Below are 27,614 nucleotides of genomic sequence, written 5' to 3'. Positions count from 1 at the left end.
GCCGTCAAACGCAGCCGCGGTAAGTCTTGGAACAGACAGGGCCCCTGTTGCAACAGGTCCTGTCTGAGAGGCAGAGGCCATGGGTCCTCTGTGAGCATTTCTTGCAGTTCCGGGTACCAAGTCCTTCTTGGCCAATCCGGAACAATGAGTATTGCTCTCAGTCCTCTTTTTCTTACGATTCTCAGTACCTTGGGTATGAGAGGAAGAGGAGGAAACACACAGACCAACTGGAACACCCATGGTGTCACCAGTGCGTCCACAGCTATCGCCTGAGGGTCCCTTGACCTGGCGCAATACCTCTTTAACTTTTTGTTTAGGCGGGACGGCATCATGTCCACCTGTGGCAGTTCCCATCGATTTACAATCTGCGTGAAGACTTCTTGATGAAGTCCCCACTCTCCCGGGTGAAGGTCGTGTCTGCTGAGGAAGTCTGCTTCCCAGCTGTCCACTCCCGGAATGAACACTGCTGACAGTGCTAGCACGTGATTCTCCGCCCAACGAAGAATCCTGGTGGCTTCCGCCATTGCCTCCCTGCTTCTTGTGCCTCCCTGGCGGTTTACATGGGCGACTGCCGTGATGTTGTCTGACTGAATCAGCACTGGTTGGTCTCGAAGCAGAGGCTCCGCTTGACTCAAGTCGTTGTATATGGCCCGTAGGTCCAGGATATTTATGTGCAGACAAGTCTCCTGACTTGACCACAGCCCTTGGAAGTTTCTTCCTTGAGTGACTGCCCCCCACCCTCGGAGGCTTGCATCCGTGGTCACCAGGACCCTGTCCTGAATGCCGAATCTGCGGCCCTCGAGGAGGTGAGCACCTTGCAGCCACCACAGAAGAGACACCCTGGCCCTGGGGGACAGGGTGATCATCCGATGCATCTGAAGATGCGATCCGGACCACTTGTCCAGCAGATCCCACTGAAAGATCCACGCATGGAACCTGCCGAAGGGAATGGCTTCGTATGACGCCACCATCTTTCCCAGGACTCGCGTGCAGTGATGCACCGACACCTGTTTTGGTTTTAGGAGGTCTCTGACCAGAGTCACGAGCTCCTGAGCCTTCTCCTCCGGGAGAAACACCTTCTTCTGGTCTGTGTCCAGAATCATGCCCAGGAAGGGCAGACGCGTCGTAGGAATCAGCTGCGACTTTGGAATATTCAGAATCCAGCCGTGCTGACGCAACACTTCCTGAGAGTGTGCTACGCTGATCAGCAACTGCTCCCTGGACCTCGCCTTTATGAGGAGATCGTCCAAGTATGGGATAATTGTAACCCCTTGCTTCCGAAGGAGCACCATCATTTCCGCCATCACCTTGGTAAATATTCTCGGTGCCGTGGACAGGCCAAACGGCAACGTCTGGAATTGGTAATGACAGTCCTGTACCACAAACCTGAGGTACTCCTGATGAGGCGGATAAATGGGGACAAGCAAGTAAGCATCCTTGATGTCCAGAGACACCATAAAATCCCCCTCTTCCAGGCTTTCAATGACCGCTCTGGGCGATTCCATTTTGAACTTGAATTTCTTCAGATAAATGTTCAGGGATTTTAAATTCAAAATGGGTCTGACCGAACCGTCCGGTTTCGGTATCACATACATAGTGGAATAGTAGCCCCTTCCCTGTTGAAGGGGGGGAACCTCTACCACCACCTGCTGGAGAAAAAGTTTGTGAATTGCCGCCAACACTACCTCCCTTTCTATGGGGGAAGCTGGCAAGGCCGATTTTAGATAACGGTGAGGGGGCGTCACCTCGAATTCCAGCTTGTATCCCTGAGACACAATTTGTATAGCCCAAGGATCCACCTGTGAGCGAACCCAAAGGTGGCTGAAATGTCGGAGAAGCGCCCCCACGGCTCCTGGCTCCGCCTGTGGAGCCCCAGCGTCATGCGGTGGATTTAGTGGAAGCTGGGGAGGACTTTTGTTCCTGGGAACTAGCTGCATGGTGCAGCCTTTTTCCTTTACCCCTGCCTCTGGCAAGAAAGGATGCACCTCTGACTTTCTTGCTCTTCTGAGAACGAAAGGACTGCATTTGGTAATACGGTGCTTTCTTAGGCTGTGGAGGGACATAAGGCAAGAAATTTGACTTCCCAGCCGTCCCCAAACAATTCCTCACCCTTATAAGGTAAAACCTCCATGTGTTTTTTAGAGTCGGTATCCCCTGTCCATTGCTGAGTCCATAAGACCCTTCTGGCAGAAATGGACATTGCGTTTACTCTAGAGCCCAGCAGGCAAATGTCCCTCTGGGCATCCCGCATATATAGGACCGCGTCCTTGATATGTGCCAGGGTCAGTAGAACAGTGTCCCTGTCCAGGGTATCAATCTCCTCAGACAGAGTATCCGTCCATGCTACTACTGCACTACACATCCAGGCCGAAGCAATGGCTGGCCTCAGCAGTGTACCAGAATGTGTATAAACAGACTTCAGGATAGCTTCCTGCTTTCTATCCGCAGGATCCTTTAGGGCGGCCGTATCCTGAGGCGGCAGGGCCACCTTCTTAGACAAGCGTGTCAACGCTTTGTCTACCCTAGGGAAGGATTCCCAGCGTAACCTGTCCGTTGGCGGGAAAGGATACGCCATAAGTAATCTCTTGGAAATTATCACCTTCCTATCAGGGGAATCCCACGCTTTTTCACATAATTCATTCAATTCATGTGACGGGGGAAAAGTCACTTCTTGCTTTTTCTCCCCATACATATAAATCCTCTTGTCAGGGACAGGATTTTCCTCAGAAATGTGTAATACATCCTTCATTGCTACAATCATGTAGCGGATGGCTTTAGTCATTTTAGGCTGCAACTTTGCATCATCGTCATCGACACTGGAGTCAGATTCCGTGTCGACATCTGTGTTAACTATCTGGGATAGTGGGCGCTTTTGAGACCCTGACAGCCTCTGCGCTGTAGGATCAGGCATGGGTTGAGACCCTGACTGTCCCAAGGCTACAGCTTTATCCAGTCTGTTATGCAAGGAGCTTACATTATCATTTAACACCTTCCTCATATCCATCCAATCAGGTGTCGGCACCGTCGGCGGTGACACCCCATTTATCTGCACTTGTTCTGCCTCCACGTATCCTTCCTCATCAAACATGTCGACACAGGCGTACCGACACACCGCACACACACAGGGAACGCTCTGACTGAGGACAGGACCCCACAAAGGCTTTTGGGGAGACAGAGAGAGAGTATGCCAGCACACACCCCAGCGCTATATAACCCAGGGATTACACTGTACCTTAGTGTTTACCCAGTAGCTGCTGTTTTATATACCTCTGCGCCTAAATTTATGTGCCCCCCCTCCCTTTTTTACCCTCTATTGCACCTGTATACTGCAGGGGAGAGCCTGGGGAGCGTCCTTCCAGCGGAGCTGTGAAGAGAAAATGGCGCTGGTGTGCTGAGGAAGAAGGCCCCGCCCCCTCAGCGGCGGGCTTCTGTCCCGCTTCACATGTGTAAAAATGGCGGGGGCTCGTACATATATACAGTGCCTGACTGTATATATGCATATTTTTGCCATCAGGTATCTTAATTGCTGCCCAGGGCGCCCCCCCCCTGCGCCCTGCACCCTACAGTGACCGGAGTGTGTGGGTGTGCTGCGGGAGCAATGGCGCACAGCTGCAGTGCTGTGCGCTACCTTAAGTGAAGACAGGAGTCTTCTGACGCCGATTTCGATGTCTTCATGCTTCTGCTGCTTCTGTACTTCTGGCTCTGCGAGGGGGACGGCGGCGCGGCTCCGGGAACGGACGATCAAGGTTTGGTACCTGTGTTCGATCCCTCTGGAGCTAATGGTGTCCAGTAGCCTAAGAAGCGCAACCTAGCCGCATTTAGTAGGTTTGTTTCTCTCCCCTCAGTCCCACGTAGCAGAGAGTCTGTTGCCAGCAGAAGCTCACTGAAAATAAAAAACCTAACTAAAATACTTTCTTTCTTAGTAAGCTCAGGAGAGCCCACTAAAAGCACCCAGCTCTGGCCGGGCACAGATTCTAACTGAGGTCTGGAGGAGGGGCATAGAGGGAGGAGCCAGTGCACACCAGGTAGTACTAAATCTTTCTTTAGAGTGCCTAGTCTCCTGCGGAGCCCGTCTATTCCCATGGTCCTTACGGAGTCCCCAGCATCCACTAGGACGTTAGAGAAATGGGATATTTCCGGGTTAGGTGCAGTGTGGACAGGTTGCCGGGTCGATGTGACCCGGGACCCATTCTCACTATAGGGAAAGGTGGCGCTTGGAGATGACCTGATCTCCAGCCGCCACATCCGCACACATCACCCACCCAGCAATTTGCCGTGTTGGCGCCGCCAGTCTGAAAGGAATCTCAAGAGGGTCGCAGCCTGGAAGGACCCGTGTACAAGGGCCGTTTATGATATGAAAGCAGAAATAGTGAGCATGCCCAATTCTTTAGCTGCCTATGCAATATGGGACAGATACATAGAGAGCATACATGTCATATACATAACTAGAGAGCATGTCCCATTCCCTAGCAGCCTGTGCAATATGGGACAGATACATAGAGAGCATACATGTCATATACATAACTAGAGAGCATGTCCCATTCCCTAGCAGCCTGTGCAGTATGGGATAGTGCACACCCACCTGCCTCCCCTCTCACCTGACATTACCCTGTAGGGGTTTCTCCTGTACATGTGCCCGGCTGCAAGGGCTGTGTGACCGCGTACACTACAGAGGAAAAGTCATTCGGCTGGAAAAATCAAAAACAAACTATATTCGGCGGCCATGTTTAAGGAGACCACACATATAGCAACAGTACATTAGACCTGATGAGTCACCGCCAAAATGGCTCCAGCAACGGAGACACAAAAAGAGCACAGTTTAGCAGAGACAGGGAGGAGTGAAGAGCGGAAGTGCTGGGTACTGGCAGAAATTAGGCATTCTGGGAAATGTAGTTTCCTCTTACACTGAAGGAAATGGGCATCAGATGGGTTGTTGTACAATATATACGCTCAGTTGGTAATTATATATACATCTGGACCTCGTTTTACCGATTTTTAATGTCAGGAGTGTGGGCTAGGTGTTTTATAGGCGCCTGTGAGGCGTCACCTGGGAATATACTGTATATGTGGTGACAGGTAAAGTGAAGAAGAGACATTTCCAGCCCTGCACAAGTAATGGCTCCTCAGTGCAGTGTTATTTACACAGCGCTAACATATAACACAGCACAGAGGGACTAATTCAGGTTGGAGATGGAGCATTGTGGGGGCGGAGGCGGGCAAACGGGGGCAGCGTCTTGGAAACGGTGGTGTTGCATGGGCGCGATTGCGGCAGCTGCATGATGTCACACACAGCCGCCACGCTAATTAGCAGAATTTGCAATCCATACTGAATTAGGCCCAGAGTCTTTATTCATTTGCATCAGTTCCTACGTCAGCAGAGCTTGCACTCTAATATCCTTATCAAATGTTTTTGGACTGTGGGAGAAAAGTCATAGACTAGACGGATGTCGTTATATGACCGGTGGTCACATTACAGACGGCTACATTCCGCCCCCCTCTAAATCCCGACAGTCCGCATGCCGTCCACGACACCCATAGAGTGGAAATAGAACCTGTGGCGAGCCTGCAAGGGGCTTGTTGCGCTCGCCCCCGCCGGCAGTCCACCGCCACCAGAATCCCCAGCAGCGGTCTCGCATACCCAACCCGACTAGACATGAGGAAATCACACTACCTCCATGCACCATGCATGCTCCCAGCTGGCCCAAATGAGGGGACTGTCAGGGGCGTGTCTAGAGAGGAGGAGGCCCGTGTGCAGGCTCCGTCCGGGCCCCGTCCTCTCTAGCCGTGGTGCAGAGACTCTGGGCTACGGCACCCATTATAGATACGCCAGTGGAACTGTCCCATGGACAGGAATATTAGATTGTAAGCTTGTGAGCCGAGCAGGGCTTTCTCCGACTGTTGACACGTTATTACTTTTTTGTTCCTAATTGTGAAGTGTAACGGAATATGCTGGCGCTATGTAAGTAAGTGTGACGGAATATTTTGGGGCTGTGTAAGTAAGTGTTAATAGAAAAAAATTAATAATGTTTAATGCCAACAATTGTCCATTCAGTCACGGGGCTGCGGGTACCGGCAGCAGGTTCCTCGTGGTATTACAGGGGAGGCACTGGGGGTGGGCCAGAATTTCGGAAGTGAAGCGAGGCAGCCATGTCCCTATATGGTGAGGCTACGCACCTTAATTTATTAAATAACAGATTGATGCTATCATTTATGTTTAATTATATCATGTTTAATGATCTGCAACAGGGTAGACACACCAGGAGGGGTAAAGCAAATGATTGAGGAACTAGGTAGACTAGAGGAATGGTTAGGAACGTGGCAACAACAGTTTAATGTTAAAAAATGCAAAATCATGCACTTGAGTCTTAAAAACCCAAAGGCTGAATATAGCATACCTCCCAACTGTCCCGTTTTTCACGGAACATCACTTTTTTGGGGGGCTGTCCCACCCGCATGCGGCAGTGTCCTGCTGGGGAAGGGGGGGGGGGGAGCAGTTGTCAGGCTTTTGTCACATGCTGCTCTGCAGCGGTGGATAGACATGCGCATGCGCACAGCATCTCTTCAATGGAAACAGAGGGACTGGGGGCATGCCCCCACAGTGACAGAAAACAGAGGCGTGGCTTGCGATCGTGACCACACCTCTTCAGTCATGTACGCAGGAACCCCACTCCAATATTTACAATGTTGGGACCAGGACCGGTTCTAGCCCTTGTGGCGCCCCGGGTGGAAATAGGGGTGTGGCTTCATAAAGGGGCGTGGTCAGGTATGCCCCCTAGAGATGGGTCCCTGTTTGTGCCCCCTACAAAAAAAAATTAATACTCACAATCCCCGCTCCTGATTCCCGACCGCTGCTGACCTCCGTCTCCGGCCGCCGGCGCCACTCCTCTGATCTATGGGAGAGACATCATGACGTCTCTCCCATAGCACCACATAGACACTAGAGGTCAATTATGACCCCTAGCGTCTATGTGCCTGTCCCACAATGCCATGCGGTGTGCGATGACGTCATCGTGCACCGTACATCAGTGACAGCACAGCATCGGGGGGCACCACCAGTAGCAGATCTTGCCACAGCGGCGGCACCCTCCGGATGGCGGCAGTGCTCCGGGCAAAAATCCTGTGTGCCCATAGCAAGATCCGCTACTGGTTGGGACGTATGATGTAGTATCAATGGTACTATAATAGAAACTACTGAGGAGGAAAGATCTAGGAGTCACTATTTCAGGTGAGCAATGTAACAAAGCAATGAAGAAGGCTAGTCAGATGCTTGGCTGCATTGGGAGAGGAATCAGCAGCAGAAAGAAGTAATAATGTCACTGTATAGGTCGTTGGTACGGCCTCATCTAGATGTCGAAGTCAAAAATATTACATAGAGAGAACATACAGACTCCACACATTATGAGTCACTAAGCTTGCAAATACGCGCAGCGCGCACAGCAATATATGGCAACATACGCATTTACACAGACATGTCACAGATATAGATTCAACACATATTTCATACAGCACATAAATTGACCATACCAAGCACCAGACATCATAAGGTTTTAAATTATATAATGGAGTAACGTCATGTATGTGTATTATTGGAGCGGAGCAAGATGGACATGTCGTGCTTGGTGTCAAAGTAACCAGTTTAATAAGTGTATCAATTTGATGCCTGATATTAAGTTGTAGCACATTGCCACGAGTAGATATGATTGAATGTATGAATATTAAGCCACAATTCAACTGACAACAAAGGACATTCCATTTAAAGCATGTGGACAGGAAACTCAGGCCAGCCCTTTTGTTGTCTTCAAGGCTTGCTTATGAACTGACCAATGACTCATCATGAATGAGAAAGTTCTCTCCCCTAGACTAATAACAAGAGACCTGAGCACGCCCCCAACTCTCAGGGTATAGCTGATCACATACACACACAGAGCCGGCTGCCCTTTTTGTCCCAGATGATGGTGGAGATGCTGTCTGTCCAGTGGCTGCATGATTTTACTGAGAGAGAGAGAGTGATATTGAGTGGAGAGTGTATTTGAGCAAAATATGGCAATTTTATTGCTGGCCATGTCCGTATTTAAATTAGTTTGTAATATCAATTTACTGTTAACCATGTAACTATATATATATATATATATATATATATATACTGTACATTGTGATATATTGAATACATATCCTTTTAATAACAAATATATACATCAATGAGCTTTGGAAATCAGATAATGTGTGGGTGTATTGTTTTCTCTCATGGGATGTAGTGTTTTGCGATGTATAGCGCACATTCATAGCACATGGTAATAAGATGTGCAGGCGTCCACAGTATACATATTAGAGCTGGCATTTTAAATATTTGTTAGAAAGTAATTTGACTTTTACATAGAATACTGTGTTCAATTCTGGAGGCCATATCTTCAAAAGGATATTAATACATTAGGGACTGTACAAAGAAGGGCAAAAAAAAAAATGGTGCATGACCTACTGTACATCACAAAACTCTGTCTGATTTAATAAATTTATCCGAACAATCGTTTTTGTCCGTTTTGCAGCGTTTGGGAGCAAATGGTGGTCACTGCTCCTATAGATTGCCAGATTTTTGTTCCCACCAGACAGATTAGAATGTTTTTAAATGTTTAGATGTGTACCCATAGGGTTCCATGAGAACCAGGTGTGAGAAGCATGACTGTAAAGGACAGTGGCTCTCACATTCCGAAGCATTGATATCCAGCAATGGCTACAAATCATCGATTGTCTCCCCACAATGGGTTTATACCACTGATGGAAAAAACCAATGGTACCATCAATGGTTAAGCCTTCAATGGACAATCCTAGGACATGGATGATTGATGTGAAGTCAAGAGGTGAATAAGGAGGTGGGATGAGGAAATTAGAGAATGGTGTGGAACTAGGAGGGATGAGAATTGAAAAATTATCAAACCCGGGGTTGGTTTCTTTTCAATGTGTGTCTTTCCCTGCCCAACCCACATAACGGACTCTAATCTGGATGGCCGGTGGGGGGGATTTGGGGGACCCACTTACTGAGACGAAGAGAGATTTGGGTCAGCGCAGGGGGTGATGTCCGGCAGACTGCAGTACGTGACCTCTAGCTTCACGTCGCGCTGCGTAGTGCGCACAGCCGGGGGCAGGTTGAGCTGAGCAGGGGGAGCCGGGCAGCGTCTGAGCCTCCTACTGGTAGGAGGCTGGTGGTGGCCAATCCCGAAATCCCCGGGACTGGAAGCCAATTTCAGGCCAGGATCCCGCCAATCCTGATCCCTGAATTGCCCACAATAGTAAAGACAAGATTTGCACTTAAGGTTCGGATTTAAGAAACTATGAGGGAAATATGGCAACACTATTAGAGGGGTAAGTGGAGAAGTCACCCATAGCAATTTAATCCCTTCTGCCTAACATTTTATAATGCACTTGATAAACATAGCTGGAAGCTGATTGGACGCTCCAGGCCACTTCTGCACTATTTAGAAGGTTTGATACATTTCCCCCGTGAGGTCTACTGGGCAGTGGCTCCTAAGCCTGACCTCACCTACAGTGCACGTTTTATAGATCTACACACACTGGTTCAACTCCTCTGATATAGTCACCTACGTTTCTGTGAGGAACCAGTGCCCTGGAGAACAGTTTAGGAGCCACAGAAATATGGCAGCATAACACGGGTGTATTAGAATACAAGGATTAATTACCGGACAAGGAAAGGACAGCATTCAGGACCGATGATACTCATCGTTCCCATCTCATCAAACTGATCCCACCGTCATAAATCCACCTGCGACCCTCCAATCTGGTGTCACAATCCCTCCCCCCGTTGTTCTGTAGGGATCACTGGAGCTTTGGATAGGGCAGCAGCCCTGGTGGGTTATGTACTACGAACAGTAAAGGTCACCAGGCACAAAATTCTCAACATAATCCTCAGTGGACGGGGGTGACTGACAGGGTCACATGTGGATCAGCATCTTTCACATACAGACGCAGGAGCTCCTTCACGCCCCTTCTATACGGACACTGGCATGCAAGCACGGGGCCCCGACCTACACACTTGCTGACGTTAGATGCGACTGGAGGTGGGGGAGTGGGGCATGCTGCATTCGGCAGCATAACCCTCGTAAAGGGAGTGCGCATCATATCCTGTATCGAGCGTACACACTATACAGTAATGCAACCAACCAGCCAATATCAGCCGGATCGTATACAATAATGTACAGTGTGTACGCACCCTAAGAGGGGAAGTACTATAAATGGCTGGTGTTATAGATCAGATATTTCTCCTTCATCCACTAGGGGCCACTGGAGTGCAGATACAATGGGAATATAGTAGGCAGTAACTGGGAGCTGGCACTTTAAATTTATAACCATGTGACTAGCTCCTCCCCTACTATGTCCCCCCTCCAAGCCAGTCTTTAATTTGTGCCCAGGGGAGCTGGTTCACTCTAGGGACTTCTCTGAAGATTTTTCACCTTTTTGCTCATTCAGCTGCTGTGACTTAGACGACAGGTGCGCTCAGGTTAGCAACACTGGAGACAAATCCACAGAACACACTCAGATGGATGACGGTAATCACCGGTAAAGCGATTTTTATATACAAAAACCAAAACAAAACGCAGTATACGCTGTATAAAAATACATTTCTGTACAAGTCTGTTTCCTGAACGCTGGTCGTTGTTTGGTCGCCCGGCACAGTATTCCCGGTGTAAGGACGAAATGTATCCTCACTGCTGCTTCCTGCGCGCCGCTGTGGCTCCTGTAAGTGCCAATATGTACAGTCTGATCCATGCGTAGCCGATACCCAGCACGCAGTATATAGAGGTCAGCATCAGGGGAATGAACGGCAGTCGCTGCTGCCAGGGGGTCAGTGGGTAAATGATCTCGCACAGAAACTCCAGGGGAAGCAGCCCACCTAGGTACATAGTTTCCAGGCAGCTCAGTAACCGGCCCTCTCTCCTGCAATACATAGGACAGAAGGACAACGTCAGGAGCGTACAGTTACATCTTAACGGACTAAAAATGCAATTTCTCTAACAGGAAATAAACTAAACTATACAGAATAACCTCACGAGATCCAGTTAGCATACCGGCGCTCGGGGTGCCGGCACTCAGAATACAGATGTCGGAATGCCAACACTGGTTAGAAGACAGACGTCGGGATCCCAATACTGGTGCCAGAATCCCAACTGTCAGCATCCCGATTATAAGTATACCAGGGGCGGTTAGGTTGCGGGTGGGGGTTAGGTTAGGCACAAGAGGGAAGGTTAGGCTGAGGGGGGAGAGAGAGAGGTGGAGGGAAGGTTAGGCTGAGGGGGAGAGAGAGAGGTGGAGGGAAGGTTAGGCTGAGGGGGGAGAGAGAGAGGTGGAGGGAAGGTTAGGCTGAGGGGGGAGAGAGAGAGGTGGAGGGAAGGTTAGGCTGAGGGGGAGAGAGAGAGGTGGAGGGAAGGTTAGGCTGAGGGGGAGAGAGAGAGGTGGAGGGAAGGTTAGGCTGAGGGGGAGAGAGAGAGGTGGAGGGAAGGTTAGGCTGAGGGAGAGAGGTGGAGGGAAGGTTAGGCTGAGGGGGAGGGGGAGAGAGAGAGGTGGAGGGAAGGTTAGGCTGAGGGGGAGAGAGAGAGGTGGAGGGAAGGTTAGGCTGAGGGGGAGAGAGAGAGGTGGAGAGAAGGTTAGGCTGAGGAGGGAGAGAGAGAGGTGGAGGGAAGGTTAGGCTGAGGGGGAGAGAGAGAGGTGGAGGGAAGGTTAAGCTGAGGGGGAGAGAGAGAGGTGGAGGGAAGGTTAGGCTGAGGGGGGAGAGAGAGAGGTGGAGGGAAGGTTAGGCTGAGGGGGAGAGAGAGAGGTGGAGGGAGAGAGAGAGGTGGAGGGAAGGTTAGGCTGAGGGGGAGAGAGAGAGGTGGAGGGAAGGTTAGGCTGAGGGGGAGAGAGAGAGGTGGAGGGAAGGTTAGGGTTAGGCTGCGGTAAGAGAGGGTTAGATACTAAAGGGGGAGGTTTAAAGCGGTAGAGGGGTAAAATCAGAATATATACCTAGCAGGTGTCGGGATTCTGCGCATCAGGATGCCGCTGTCAGTCTTCTGACCGTCTGTATCCCAAGCACCTTGACCCTGATACCATCCCAACTCACCCTGCCCTCCTCTATACCTCATACCCTCATCCTGTGTCCTCTATACCCTATACCCTCACCCTGTCTCCTCTATACCATATACCTCATACCCTCACCTGCCTCCTTTATATCTTATACCTCATACCCTCACCCTGCCTCCTCTATACCCTATACCTCATACCCTCACCCTGTCTCTTCTATACCCTATACCTCATACCCTCACCCTGTCTCCTCTATACCCTATACCTCATACCCTCACCCTGTCTCCTCTATACTCTATACCTCATACCCTCACCCTGTCTCTTCTATACCCTATACCTCATACCCTCACCCTGTCTCCTCTATACCCTATACCTCATACCCTCACCCTGTCTCCTCTATACCTCATACCCTCACCCTGTCTCTTCTATACCCTATACCTCATACCCTCACCCTGTCTCCTCTATACCCTATACCTCATACCCTCACCCTGTCTCCTCTATACCCTATACCTCATACCCTCACCCTGTCTCCTCTATACCCTATACCGCATACCCTCACCCTGTCTCCTCTATACCCTATACCTCATACCCTCACCCTGCCTCCTCTATACCCTATACCTCATACCCTCACCCTGCCTCCTCTATATCCTATACCTCATACCCTCACCCTGCCTCCTCTATACCATATACCCTCACCCTGCCTCCTCTATATCCTATACCGCATACCCTGCCTCCTTTATACCTTATACCTCATACCCTCACCCTGCCTCCTCTATATCTTATACCGCATACCCTGCCTCCTTTATACCTTATACCTCATACCCTCACCCTGCCTCCTCTATACCCTATACCTCATACCCTCACCCTGCCTCCTCTATATCCTATACCTCATACCCTCACCCTGTCTCCTCTATATCCTATACCCTCACCCTGTCTCCTCTATACCCTATACCTCATACCCTCACCCTGCCTCCTCTATACCCTATACCTCGTACCCTCACCCTGCCTCCTCTATACCCTATACCTCATACCCTCACCCTGCCTCCTCTATATCCTATACCTCATACCCTCACCCTGCCTCCTCTATATCCTATACCTCATACCCTCACCCTGCCTCCTATATATCCTATACCACGTACCCTCCCCTGCCTCCTCTATATCCTATACCGCAAACCCTCACCCTGCCTCATCTATATCCTATACCGCATACCCTCACCCTGCCTCCTCTATATCCTATACCTCATACCCTCACCCTGCCTCCTCTATATCCTATACCTCATACCCTCACCCTGCCTCCTCTATATCCTATACCTCATACCCTCACCCTGTCTCCTCTATATCCTATACCTCATACCCTCACCCTGCCTCCTCTATATCCTATACCTCATACACTCACCCTGCCTCCTCTATACCTCATACCCTCACCCTGCCTCCTCTATATCCTATACCCTCACCCTGCCTCCTCTATATCCTATACCTCATACACTCACCCTGCCTCCTCTATACCTCATACCCTCACCCTGCATCCTCTATATCCTATACCTCGTACCCTCACCCTGCCTCCTCTACAGCCTATACTTCATACCATCACCCTGCCTCCTCTATATCCTATACCTCATACACTCACCTGCCTCCTCTATATCCTATACCTCGTACCCTCACCCTGCCTCCTCTATATCCTATACCTCATACCCTCACCCTGTCTCCTCTATATCCTATACCTCATACCCTCACCCTGCCTCCTCTATATCCTATACCTCATACACTCACCCTGCCTCCTCTATACCTCATACCCTCACTCTGCCTCCTCTATATCCTATACCTCATACCCTCACCCTGCCTCCTCTATATCCTATACCTCATACCCTCACCCTGCCTCCTCTATATCCTATACCTCATACACTCACCCTGCCTCCTCTATACCTCATACCCTCACCCTGCCTCCTCTATATCCTATACCCTCACCCTGCCTCCTCTATATCCTATACCTCATACACTCACCCTGCCTCCTCTATATCCTATACCTCATACCCCCACCCTGCCTCCTCTATATCCTATACCTCATACCCTCACCCTGCCTCCTCTATATCCTATACCTCATACCCCCACCCTGCCTCCTCTATATCCTATACCTCATACCCCCACCCTGCCTCCTCTATATCCTATACCTCATACCCTCACCCTGCCTCCTCTATACCCTATACCTCATACCCTCACCCTGCCTCCTCTATATCCTATACCTCATACACTCACCCTGCCTCCTCTATATCCTATACCTCATACCCTCACCCTGCCTCCTCTATATCCTATACCTCATACCCTCACCCTGCCTCCTCTATATCCTATACCGCATACCCTCACCCTGCCTCCTCTATATCCTATACCTCATACCCTCACCCTGCCTCCTCTATATCCTATACCTCATACCCTCACCCTGTCTCCTCTATATCCTATACCTCATACCCTCACCCTGCCTCCTCTATATCCTATACCTCATACCCTCACCCTGCCTCCTCTATACCCTATACCTCATACCCTCACCCTGCCTCCTCTATATCCTATACCTCATACCCTCACCCTGCCTCCTCTATACCCTATACCTCATACCCTCACCCTGCCTCCTCTATATCCTATACCGCATACCCTCACCCTGCCTCCTCTATAGCCAAGTGCAGCCTAGTGTCCTTGCAATGTTACAGCCCTAGGCCTGGACATCCGCTGCCTTTGTGCCGATTTGATGAACCACAATTCAAGTAACGGATGTGGTTAATTCCAATTATATAACAAATCAGACAGTTATCCTCACACTCGAAAAAACATAGAACATCTATAAACTGAGCGACCCATCCAAGGTTTTGTTTTATGTTAGATCCACCCTGTCCTACAATTGATCACGGTTCCACACTCTGAATACAAAGTGTCTGTGTACACAATAAGACATAATGTATCTATGTGACACATGATTGGTTCCGTTTACCTGTGCAGGGCCCTCAGTGAGCTCCAGCTGAACAAGGTGAAAATCGCCATCAGCAAAACCTTAATTGGCAGCTCTAAAGAGAGAGATGAAACCGTGTTACTGGTCTAGAGACCTTACACATGATCTGACACTCCATCAGTGATAATGTCAAAATATACTCATAAATGTAACCAACATGAGAACTGTAATGGCAATTAGCCCAAAGTAAATCTCCGCAATAGGGTAATGTAGTCAGGAAGTGTTACACAGTACAAAGAGCAGTGTCCCACAGCAGCACAGAGGATATCAGGATATGAGTGATGTATCAGTGAGGACAGGGCTGCATGTGACAGGGGCAGTGACATGATGTGAGGAGGGGGATGGAGGCAGGACGAAGCCACAGACTGACAGTGATATAGTAGAAGGAGCAGAGTCCCCAGCAGCACAGAGTATATCAGGAGATGAGTGATGTGTCAGTGAGAACAGGGCTGCATGTGACAGGGGCAGTGACATGATGTGAGGAGGGGGATGGAGGCAGGACGAAGCCACAGACTGAGCGTTATATAGTAGAAGGAGCAGGTTCCCACGGCAGCACAGATTATATCAGGAGAGGAGCGATGTGTCAGTGAGGACAGGGCTGCATGTGACAGGGGCAGTGATATGATGTGAGGAGGGGAATGGAGGCAGCAGGAAGCCACAGACTGAGAGTTATATACTGGGAGGAGCAGGGTCCCCAGCAGCACAGAGTATATCAGGAGAGGAGTGATGTGTCAGTGAGGACAGGGCTGCATGTGACAGGGGCAGTGACATGATGAGAGGAGGGGAATGGAGGCAGCAGGAAGCCACAGACTGAGAGTTATATAGTGGAAGGAGCAGGGTCCCCAGCAGCACAGAGTATATCAGGAGATGAGTGATGTGTCAGTGAGGACAGGGCTGCATGTGATAGGGGCAGTGACATGATGTGAGGAGGGGAATGGAGGCAGCAGGAAGCCACAGACTGAGCGTTATATAGTGGGAGGAGCAGGGTCTCCAGCAGCACAGAGTATATCAGGAGAGGAGTGATGTGTCAGTGAGGACAGGGCTGCATGTGACAGGGGCAGTGACATGATGAGAGGAGGGGAATGGAGGCAGCAGGAAGCCACAGACTGAGCGTTATATAGTGGGAGGAGCAGGGTCTCCAGCAGCACAGAGTATATCAGGAAATGAGTGATGTGTCAGTGAGGACAGGGCTGCATGTGACAGGGGCAGTGACATGATGAGAGGAGGGGAATGGAGGCAGCAGGAAGCCACAGACTGAGAGTTATATAGTGGAAGGAACAGGGTCCCCAGCAGCACAGAGTATATCAGGAGAGGAGTGATGTGTCAGTGAGGACAGGGCTGCATGTGACAGGGGCAGTGACATGATGTGAGGAGGGGAATGGTGGCAGCAGGAAGCCGCTGGCTGAGAGTTATATAATGGAGATAGCAGGGTCCCCAGCGGCACAGAATAGTAATATGAGGCTCCCATCACAGTAGTACTGGAAGATTGCGGTGCTAAGCGCACCCCTACGTGAAAGGAAAGTCTACATATACAACTTGTACTGGTACAGTTTAGAAAATGACTATGGGTTAAAGTTGCCTCATTGCAACACAATACCCAATAGTGAGCCAGCACTGTTAGTTCGAGAAACCAGCGGGATAGTCCTGATGATTTTGGAGCATCTCTGCAGCACAAATCATAGGTACCATAGCCAACAGATCGTGCGACACAGGTCTGCTCCATTATAAAGAGGAGAGGAAGGAGAAGCCACTATTTCTCTCTATGCATGAGACAGGGGCAGTGGCGACCAGCGTTGGCCCACCCAGGCACATATACAGCAAGTACTCGATGGCAGTGATGTGGCTGAGCAGAGCTGTCTTAGCTGCAGGTCCCATGGGCTCCTTGTAGCACTAGGCCCAGACCCCGGAACCCGTTGGCGTGGGACTCCTCTCGCTATCACGAGTTGACCTCTTTTGCTGTGAATTACTTTGTTCTACAGTACCAATACAATTGTATTGTGCCGCAACTACCTGAGTCAGCACGGGTGCTCATGTGAAACTGTGGAACAACTTTTATGAATACCCCAACATGCAAAGTAAAAGCACAAAGGAGAAATGGCAACGAAGGCTGCACCCCAGGCCGGATAATGTACATCATTCTACCTTGAACTGTGAACAGCAGAGGGAAGAGGGAGAAGTGCCCGGCCGTAGTCAGAATCAGATATATCCCAGCATCCTTTGCACTGCTCACAGCCAGGATGCTGAAAAATACACACACATTTTTTATTATTTTTGCAAATCACAATACTGCTCAGACAATGACACGTACCATGCCGTTGGGGGCAGCAACATTGTCATGAGTTTAATAGTACATAACTATCACTACACCCTCACAAAAAGACATTGCCATGCATATACTAAGGGCATGCTGTCATATGTTCCACATCTTAGTTCAAAATGTTGATATTTACACTAGGAACATATCAGCGATAATGTTAGATAGTATTGTCGACATGCATAACGTTGACCGTGTCGACATTATGGCAGTGTTGACATTCACAGTGACATTCTGAATGTAGAACTTGTATACCACATCCATGCTACATACATGTGCACATACATATCTATGGAGATAATCCCCAATTATATAACAGACACTGTCTATTCATGAAGCAGTGGAAAGTGTGGAGAAGTGCTGCTGCGTATAATTTTTCTAGAATGCACTTTATAAATGTTACCTCAACACTGATTGGTTGCCATGTGCAACTTCTCCACTGGCTCACTTCTCCACTCTTTTCACTGCTTCATGAATAGACCTCACTGTAAGGAATAGTTTCAGTAACCCTTAATATAGATTTGTGCGGGGAAATGTAATAGGTTCAGAGTTTGCGGAGATCTGGGATTTCAGCCTAGATTGCCCGTGTTTTTAAGGTGCCAATCATTTACGAGGCAAAACCATCTTAGTTTTGCCTTGTAAATAATTGCCGCTTTAAAAACACGGGCAATCTAGGCTGAAATCCCGGACCCTATTACATTTCCCCATTGGGCTCCACTTAGGGCCCTGACCTACAGATACCACTTATGATCAAGAAAAGGGATATGCATCACTTGACACTCCAGCTGCTGTGGGACCACACATCCCAGCATGACCTGACAGTTTTAGCACGCCAGAACAGGGCAAAATTGTGTCAGGGCATGCTGGCGTGTGTAGTTCCACAGCAGTTGGAGTGACACACATTGTTGAGCCATGATCTTGAACACATAGGAGCAAGTTAGTTTCCCTTCAATAGACACATTTTGATAATAACATATAGGTAAAATGACAAAATCTGTATAATAAAGTATAATATATGTCTTCACCTTAAGGGAAGAATTGCCAGAAGAATGGCTTTCTCATGGACGTGCCAGCCAAACATGAAAGAGCCGAGGGCGCAGAGGACCAGACAACGCAGGAAACTTTGGGGGCCTTGGGGTCTTAACCACAGACAGAGAACAGAGGGCTGGAAGCAAACAAGAGACGGACAGTCACGCACTGCTCCAATATGGAGGCTTCCCTCAGCTCTAGATACATTGGTGGTGATTCAGAGTTGATCGCACGTAGCAACTTTCTGCTGCTCGTGCGATCAACTAGACGCCGCCTATGGGGGAGTGTATTTTAGCATAGCAGGGCTGCGATCGCTTGTGCAACCCTGCTATGCTAAAGTTTTGTGCAGAACAAGACTAGCCCTACACCCAGTGCGATGGATCCAGCGATGAAGGTCCTGGCTGTGACGTCAGACATCCACCCTCCAAACGCCTGGATACGCCTGCGTTCGTCTTACCACGCTCGGGAACCTGTGAGTAGACGCCCCGATCCTCCTTCCCGCTCTCAATCTTCTTGCGATCCGGCCAGCGATCGCTTTCTTCGGTCCTGGCGTCGTTGCCCGGCGACTGCCGTTGCTGGGCACCGGCGCGTGTGCGCAATGCGGGCACCGTGCAGCCACCGTTCCGACCCGTTCGCATCGCAGCGAAGAACCGATGCTTGCGAATGGGTCGGAATGACCCCCATTGTGGTCAACGTAATGTGACAAGGTTATCGAAAATAAGTAATGATCTAATTTTTTTCAGCATAACAAGCACACTAACCTGACAGAAAACAAACAACTAAAATATAACAGATAAGTCATGCCTCTAGGAATTGTGGGTAGGTATATTCCAATAACCGCATGCCATATAACACTATTGGTCATGTACACTGTTTCTGATATTAATTAATATGTAGCATTTATCCGGATTTTAAATATACAATCAGATTTTAGCTCACATTTTCTAGACCGTACCAGACAAATGATACCTACAATTCTATTATGTAGCTATGGACAACACTTCCACTTTTATTTAGTAAACTTATGACAGAGAGTGCGTGTATAACGTGGGCTTTACTTGCCAGACTGGCCCTGGCTCTATTTTACATATTAATAATTGAAACAGTCTGTAACAGGAGTTTATTTTGCTTTATGAAGTGTTTTAAGCCTTCGGGACGGATTAGCATTTAGCAGACTGCCCCTTTCTATGTCTCTGACCCATAATACCCTTAAAATGCTTCCGTTTCAATTGGGTCCGTTACATTTCCCCCCCTTCCCCACCCCCACCCCCGTGTTGTATGGAAGGGACAGGTGTTTTTAACACTGCAGATGGAATTACGGGTGTTAATCACAATTTTTTGAAGTGGCTTAAAATAAATAGGAGAAAAAAAATAAAAATAAATCAGCTACAGGCCCACATCCACTAGTGGGACTTATCGGAACTAAAAGTCCGCCATATCACACTAGTGGATGGGGGCCTTAACATTTTACGCAATCTAAAAATAACTTGAGGATATATTTCCTTTAAAAAAAAGTTCTGTCTTAAATTTTATTTTTTTTAAATCAGCCATGTAAAAGCACCAAATATTTTCCTTTTGTACAAAAGCATATCTTTAATGAATTCCAATATTAAGTTTCCAGGTTTTTTTATAGGATCCAGGCTGATTTTCCTTTTTTTTTTTTCCCTTTCTCGCCCAATTTGCACACAGCCTCATTATTCTGAAATTGGGTGCACAAATCTTGCAGCTGACTAAATATGCCCTAAATGACCTTCTAGGAATATTCCTCGGATAAGCACTGTCGAACTGTAACCTGCCACTACATCGTATTCCACACATTACCATTATGGAGAGAAGTGTACAGATTAACGTCACCATCGGTGTGACTGAGGGAAGGACGCTGTGCTCAAACTCCTGTACCAAACCCCCCGTCATCGATCCTGTGCGAAGTGTAGTCATGTTGAGCAGCTTCATATGTACACCTGCAGTACAAGACGCCACAATTTTCAAGGCTCTTTATGAATTAAATTAACCATAAAAAAAAAAAAACACACAATTGTCCTCATCAAGTTAATACTGATAAAATAAAACAACAATCATTTGTAATTTATTACAAATTCCCATGAGCAAGCAGCTTCTTTATTCAAAACTCAGTGGAAGGATGAGTTCAGGAACGTTATTTTTATTTTTTTTCTTCTTTTTCATTTGAAAGGGACAAGTAAATACGCAATTCCATGGAAAATTATCTATCTATCTATAATTATTTTTTTGTCTATAAAACACTTATTATTTGGTAGAATACAGATTGTTTTATTTTGTTTTCCTTGGTATTTTTATTCAAGCTGCTTTTACAGGTAGAGTTTCCCTTATCCAAAATGCTTGGGACCAGAAGTATTTTGGATATCGGAATTTTCCGTATTTTCGAATAATTGCGTACCATAATGAGATATCATGGTGATGGGACCCAACACTAAGCACAGAATACATTTATGTTTCATATACACCTTATGCACAGCCTGAAAGGAATTTTAGTCAATATTTTAAAAAACTTTGCTCATTAAACAAAGTTTGTGTACATTGAGCCATTGAGACTATCTCAGTCTCACTCAAAAAATTCCATATTTCTAAATATTTGGATATGGGATACTCAACCTGTAATGGTCTACAGTTTGTCAAATGTTGAGATTACCATAGCAACCACAGTCACACGACATACGACGTAATGTGCAGATCAGCATTAAGATTTGGCTTCAAGTCCCTCTTTTCAGCATGCATAATCCCCTGCCATCATGTGACCAATAAAACGGCTGTAATTTAGCTCAGAGATGGAGATATATTCATGTCAAGAACAAACTCCAGGCTAACATCCAAAATCCTACTGTAGCAGACATATAATATTCCCCAAAGTCCAACTTGATCCATATTACATGACAAAAATAAGATTTTAAACCTACCGGTAAATCTTTTTCTCTTAGTCCGTAGAGGATGCTGGGACTCCGTAAGGACCATGGGGATAGACGGGCTCCGCAGGAGACATGGTCACTTTAAGAAAGACTTTGGATCTGGGTGTGCACTGGCTCCTCCCTCTATGCCCCTCCTCCAGACCTCAGTTAGAGAAACTGTGCCCAGAGGAGACGGACAGTACGAGGAAAGGATTTTTGTTAATCCAAGGGCAAGATTCATACCAGCCACACCAATCACACAGTATAACTTGTGATATACTAACCAGTTAACAGTATGAAAACAACATAGCATCAGTCCAAGACCGATGAAAACTATAACATAACCCTTATGTAAGCAAAACTATATACAAGTCTTGCAGAAGAAGTCCGCACTTGAGACGGGCGCCCAGCATCCTCTACGGACTACGAGAAAAAGATTTACCGGTAGCTTTATAATCTTATTTTCTCTAACGTCCTAGAGGATGCTGGGACTCCGTAAGGACCATGGGGATTACACCAAAGCTCCCAAATGTGCGGGAGAGTGCGGATGACTCTGCAGCACCGATTGAGCAAACAGGAGGTCCTCCTCAGCCAAGGTATCAAACTTATAGAACTTTGCAAAGGTGTTTGACCCCGACCAAGTAGCAGCTCGGCACAGCTGTAGTGCCGAGACCCCTCGGGCAGCCGCCCAAGAAGAGCCCACCTTCCTAGTGGAATGGGCCTTAACCGATTTTGGTAACGGCAATCCTGCCGTAGAATGCGCCTGCTGAATCGTGTTACAGATCCAGCGAGCAATAGTCTGCTTTGAAACAGGGCCACCGACCTTGTTGGCTGCATACAGGACAAACAGTGCTTCTGTTTTTCTGATCCTAGCCGTTCTGGCCACGTAAATTTTCAAAGCCCTGACCACATCAAGGGACTCGGAATCCTCCAAATCACGTGTAACCACAGGCACGACAATAGGTTGGTTCATATGAAAGGATGAGACCACCTTAGGTAGGAATTGAGGACGGGTCCGCAATTCCGCTCTATCCATATGGAAAACCAGATAGGGGCTTTTATGTGATAAAGCCGCTAATTCCGAAACTCGCCTAGCCAAAGCCAAGGCTAACAACATGACCACCTTCCAAGTGAGATATTTCAACTCCACTGTTCTAAGTGGTTCAAACCAATGTGACTTAAGGAAACTTAACACCATGTTAAGGTCCCAAGGCGCCACCGGAGGTACAAAAGGAGGCTGAATATGCAGTACTCCCTTCACAAAAAAGTCTGTACTTCAGGTAGAGAGGCCAATTCCTTTTGAAAGAAAATGGATAAGGCTGAAATCTGATCTTTAATGGAGCCTAATTTTAGGCCCAAATTCACTCCAGTTTGTAGGAAGTGAAGAAAACGGCCTAGATGGAATTCTTCCGTAGGAGCATTCCTGGCCTCACACCAAGAAACATATTTTCGCCATATTCGGTGATAATGTTTAGATGTCACGTCCTTCCTAGCCTTTATTAGCGTAGGAATGACCTCATCCGGAATACCCTTTTCCGCTAGGATCCGGCGTTCAACCTCCATGCCGTCAAACGCAGCCACGGTAAGTCTTGGAACAGACAGGACCCTGTTGCAACAGGTCCTGTCTTAGAGGAAGAGGCCACGGATCTTCTGTGAGCATTTCCTACAGATCCGGATACCAGGTCCTTCGTGGCCAATCCGGAACAATGAGTATTGTTCTCACTCCTCTTTTTCTTATTATTCGCAACACCTTGGGTATGAGAGGAAGAGGAGGAAATACATAGACCGACTGGAACACCCACGGTGTCACTAGGGCGTCCACAGCTACCGCCTGAGGATCTCTTGACCTGGCGCAATACCTTTGTAGCGTTTTGTTGAGACGGGACGTCATCATGTCTATTTGGGGCAGTCCCCACCGACTTGCAATCTGTGCGAAGACTTCCTGATGAAGTCCCCACTCTCCCGGATGCAGGTCGTGTCTGCTGAGGAAGTCTGCTTTCCAGTTGTCCACTCCCGGAATGAACACTGCTGACAGTGCGCTTACATGATTCTCCGCCCAGCGAAGAATTCTGGTGGCTTCCGCCATCGCCACTCTGCTCCTTGTGCCGCCCTGGCGGTTTACATGATCTACTGCGGTGACGTTGTCTGACTGGATCAGAACTGGTTGGTCGCGAAGTAAGGTCTCCGCTTGACGTAGGGCGTTGTATATGGCCCTTAGTTCCAGGATGTTGATGTGAAGATAAGTCTCTTGACTTGACCAAAGGCCTTGGAAATTTCTTCCCTGTGTGACTGCTCCCCAACCTCGGAGGCTCGCGTCCGTGGTCACCAGGATCCATTCCTGAATGCCGAACCTGCGGCCCTCTAGAAGGTGAGCACTCTGCAGCCACCACAGGAGAGATTCCCTGGCCCTGGGGGACAGGGTGATCCGCTGATGCATTTGCAGATGTGACCCGGACCATTTGTCCAATAGGTCCCATTGGAAGGTCCTTGCATGGAACCTGCCGAATGGAATGGCTTCGTATGTCGCCACCATCTTTCCCAGGACTTGAGTGCAATGATGTACTGACACTTGTTTTGGCTTCAACAGGTTCTTGACTAGAGTCATGAGTTCCTGCGCTTTTTCTATCGGAAGAAAAACCCTTTTCTGGTCTGTGTCCAGAATCATGCCCAAGAAGGGCAGACGAGTCATAGGATTCAGCTGCGACTTTGGAATATTGAGAATCCAGCCGTGTCGCTTTAACACCTTCAGTGAAAGTGATACGCTGTTCAGCAACTTCTCCAGTGATCTCGCTTTTATGAGGAGATCGTCCAAGTACGGGATAATTGTGACACCCTGCTTGCACAGGAGCACCATCATTTCCGCCATTACCTTGGTGAAAATTCTCGGGCCGTGGAAAGCCCAAACAGCAACGTCTGAAATTGGTAATGACAATCCTGTACCGCAAATCTCAGGTACGCCTGATGAGGAGGATATATGGGATCATGCAGGTATGCATCCTTTATGTCCAGAGATACCATAAAATCCCCCCCTTCCAGGCTGAATTTGAACCGTTTTAAGTAAAGGTTCAGGGATTTTAAATTCAAAATGGGTCTGACCGAAACGTCCGGTTTCGGGACCACAAACAGAGTTGAGTAGTACCTCTTCCCTCTTTGAAGCAGGGGAACCTCGACCATCACTTGTTGAAGACACAATTTGTGAATCGCATGTAACACTATCTCCCTTTCCAGGGGAGAAGTCGGTAGCGCCGATTTGAAAAACCGGCGAGGAGGCACCTCTTCGAATTCCAGCTTGTATCCCTGGGAAACAATTTCTATTGCCCAGGGATCCACCTGTGAGTGAACCCAGATGTGGCTGAAAAGTCGAAGATGTGCCCCCACTGGAGCGGACTCCCTCAGGGAAGCCCCAGTGTCATGCGGTGGATTTTGCAGAGGCCGGGGAGGACTTCTGTTCCTGGGAACTAGCTGTGTTGTGCAGCTTTTTCCCTCTGCCCTTACCTCTGGCAAGAAGGACGATCCACGTACTCTTTTGCTTTTATTTGAACGAAAGGACTGCATTTGATAATGAGGCGCTTTCTTAGATTGTGATGGAATATATGGCAAAAAAATCGATTTACCTGCCGTAGCCGTGGAGTCGAGGTCCGAGAGGCCCTCTCCAAACAATTCCTCACCCTTGTAAGGCAAAAACTCCATATGCCTCTTTGAGTCGGCATCACCTGACCACTGCCGGGTCCATAAGACTCGCCTAGCAGAAATAGACATAGCGTTTATTCTGGAACCCAGTAAACGAATCTCTTTGAGCATCCCTCATATATAAGACAGCATCTTTTATATGACCTAGGGTCATTAAAATGGTATCCTTATCTATGGTCTCAATTTCCGCTGATAAGGAATCTGTCCATGCTGCTACAGCACTACAAACCCAGGCCGACGCAATTGCCGGTCTGAGTAACGTACCAGAATGTGTGTAAATGGACTTCAAGATAACCTCCTGCTTGCGGTCAGCAGGATCCCTGAGGGTAGCCGTATCTTGGGATGGCAGCGCTACCTTTTTTGATAAACGTGTTAAAGCTTTGTCCACCCTAGGGGAGGATTCCCACCGTATTCTGTCCTGTGACGGGAAAGGATACGCTATAAGAATCCTTTTGGGAATCTGCAGTTTTTTGTCTGGAGATTCCCACGCTTTTTCACATAACTCGTTCAGCTCATGTGAGGAGGGAAAGGTTACCTCAGGTTTCTTTCCCTTATACATGTGTACCCTCGTGTCAGGGACAGGGGTTTCCTCTGTGATATGCAACACTTCTTTTATTGCAATAATCATATATCGAATACATTTAGCCACTTTTGGCTGTAATTTTGCATCATCGTAGTCGACACTGGAGTCTGAATCCGTGTCGGTATCTGTGTCTACTATTTGGGATAGTGGGCGCTTCTGAGACCCCGAAGGTCCCGGCGACATTGGGATAGACATGGGTTGACTCCCTGACTGTACCCCAGCTTCAGCTATGTCCTATCTTTTGTGCAATAATTTAACATTAGCACTTAAAACATTCCACCTATCCATCCAGTCAGGTGTCGGCGCTGCCGACGGAGACCTTACATTCATACACTCCCCCTCCTCCTTAGGTGAGCCTTCAACCTCAGACATGTGGACACACACGTACCGACACACCACACACACACAGGGAAGCTCTTTTCTGAAGACAGGTTCCCCACCAGGCCCTTTGGAGAGACAGAGAGAGAGTATGCCAGCACACACCCCAGCGCTATATGACCCCGGAAAAAAAACAGAATGTTTACCCAGTAGCACTTTTCAAGTATGTATATGCGCCAATTATGTGCCCCCCCCCTCTACTTTAAAACCCTCTTTCACCGTGGTATCAAGCAGGGGAGAGTCCGGGGAGCTTCCTCTCAGCGGTGCTGTGGAGAAAAATGGCGCTGGTGAGTGCTGAGGGAGAAGCCCCGCCCCCTCTTCGGCGGGCTTATGTCCCGCTCAAAATTCTTAAAACATGGCGGGGGCCCTTTATATACATGTACAGTGCCCAGCTGTACATGTATATATGTACATTTGCCACAGGAGAGGTTTATATTGCTGCCCAGGGTGCCCCCCCTGCGCCCTGCACCCTTACAGTGACCGATGTGTGTGAGGTGAATGGGAGCAATGGCGCACAGCTTCACTGCTGTGCGTTACCTCTATGAAGATCAAGCTGTCTTCTGCCGCCTCTGAAGTCTTTTCCTCTCATACTCACCCGGCTTCTATCTTCCGGCTCTGCGAGGACGACGGCGGCGCGGCTCTGGGACGGACGGCGAGGGTGAGTCCTGCGTACCGATCCCTCTGGAGCTAATGGTGTTCAGTAGCCTAAGAAACAGAGTCCTGAAACTCAGAGAAGTGGCTCTGTTTCTCTCTCCTCAGTCCCTCGATGCAGGGAGTCTGTTGCCAGCAGGCTCCATGAACATAAAAAACCTAACTAAAATACTTTCTTTACAGGAAACTCAGGAGAGCTCCCTGAAATGCACCCAGTCTCCACTGGGCACAGTATCAAACTGAAGTCTGGAGGAGGGGCATAGAGGGAGGAGCCAGTGCACACCCAGATCCAAAGTCCGCACTCTCCCGCCCGTTTGGGAGCTTTGGTATAATCCCCATGGTCCTTACGGAGTCCCCAGCATCCTCTAGGACGTTAGAGAAAATAAGATTTTAAACCTACCGGTAAATCTTTTTCTCGTAGTCCGTAGAGGATGCTGGGCGCCCGTCCCAAGTGCGGACTTCTTCTGCAAGACTTGTATATAGTTTTGCTTACAAAAGGGTTATGTTATAGTTTTCATCGGTCTTGGACTGATGCTATGTTGTTTTCATACTGTTAACTGGTTAGTATATCACAAGTTATACGGTGTGATTGGTGTGGCTGGTATGAATCTTGCCCTTGGATTAACAAAAATCCTTTCCTCGTACTGTCCGTCTCCTCTGGGCACAGTTTCTCTAACTGAGGTCTGGAGGAGGGGCATAGAGGGAGGAGCCAGTGCACACCCAGATCCAAAGTCTTTCTTAAAGTGCCCATGTCTCCTGCGGAGCCCGTCTATCCCCATGGTCCTTACGGAGTCCCAGCATCCTCTAGGACGTTAGAGAAATAAAAATAAAGTATTTGGAATAAAAGTGGGATCACTGCTTATGCACTTTTATTGTCCTCCATTTACAAGAGACATGTCTGTTAACTAGGAGACAAAAGCCAGCCACTGTGATTGAAGTATTCTGCAAGAGACACCTCCAAAGTAATTTCTAATACCCCGTTCAGAT

At 48.4% G+C, this 27,614-nt stretch overlaps 2 protein-coding genes across 6 annotated transcripts in view; both read right to left on the bottom strand.

Annotated features, from left to right (window-relative positions):
* The window catches only part of NARS2 (asparaginyl-tRNA synthetase 2, mitochondrial), an 83,204-nt gene extending 78,432 nt beyond the window's left edge, over positions 1-4,772 (bottom strand). The window contains exon 1 of one of the 3 annotated variants that reach the window (XM_063951315.1): positions 4,583-4,772. The gene's annotated coding sequence lies outside the window, so the exon portion shown is untranslated. The remainder of the gene's footprint in view (positions 1-4,582) is intronic. The other 2 variants (XM_063951311.1, XM_063951312.1) reach the window with 2 other exon arrangements.
* Positions 4,773-10,554: 5,782 nt separating this feature from the next.
* The window catches only part of ALG8 (ALG8 alpha-1,3-glucosyltransferase), a 41,434-nt gene continuing 24,374 nt past the window's right edge, over positions 10,555-27,614 (bottom strand). For 2 of the 3 annotated variants that reach the window (XM_063951308.1, XM_063951310.1), the window contains 5 exons: positions 20,226-20,365; positions 18,401-18,540; positions 17,204-17,301; positions 15,044-15,116; positions 10,555-10,947 (listed from right to left, as the gene is read on the bottom strand). In XM_063951308.1, coding sequence (XP_063807378.1) covers positions 10,716-10,947; positions 15,044-15,116; positions 17,204-17,301; positions 18,401-18,540; positions 20,226-20,365 — 683 coding nt within the window. In that variant the 3' untranslated portion in view covers positions 10,555-10,715. The remainder of the gene's footprint in view (positions 10,948-15,043; positions 15,117-17,203; positions 17,302-18,400; positions 18,541-20,225; positions 20,366-27,614) is intronic. The other variant, XM_063951309.1, reaches the window with a different exon arrangement.

Source organism: Pseudophryne corroboree, chromosome 2 (genome assembly GCF_028390025.1).
Source record: "Pseudophryne corroboree isolate aPseCor3 chromosome 2, aPseCor3.hap2, whole genome shotgun sequence".
Classification (NCBI taxonomy): Eukaryota; Metazoa; Chordata; class Amphibia; order Anura; family Myobatrachidae; genus Pseudophryne; species Pseudophryne corroboree.
This window is presented reverse-complemented; position numbering and strand designations above follow the sequence as displayed.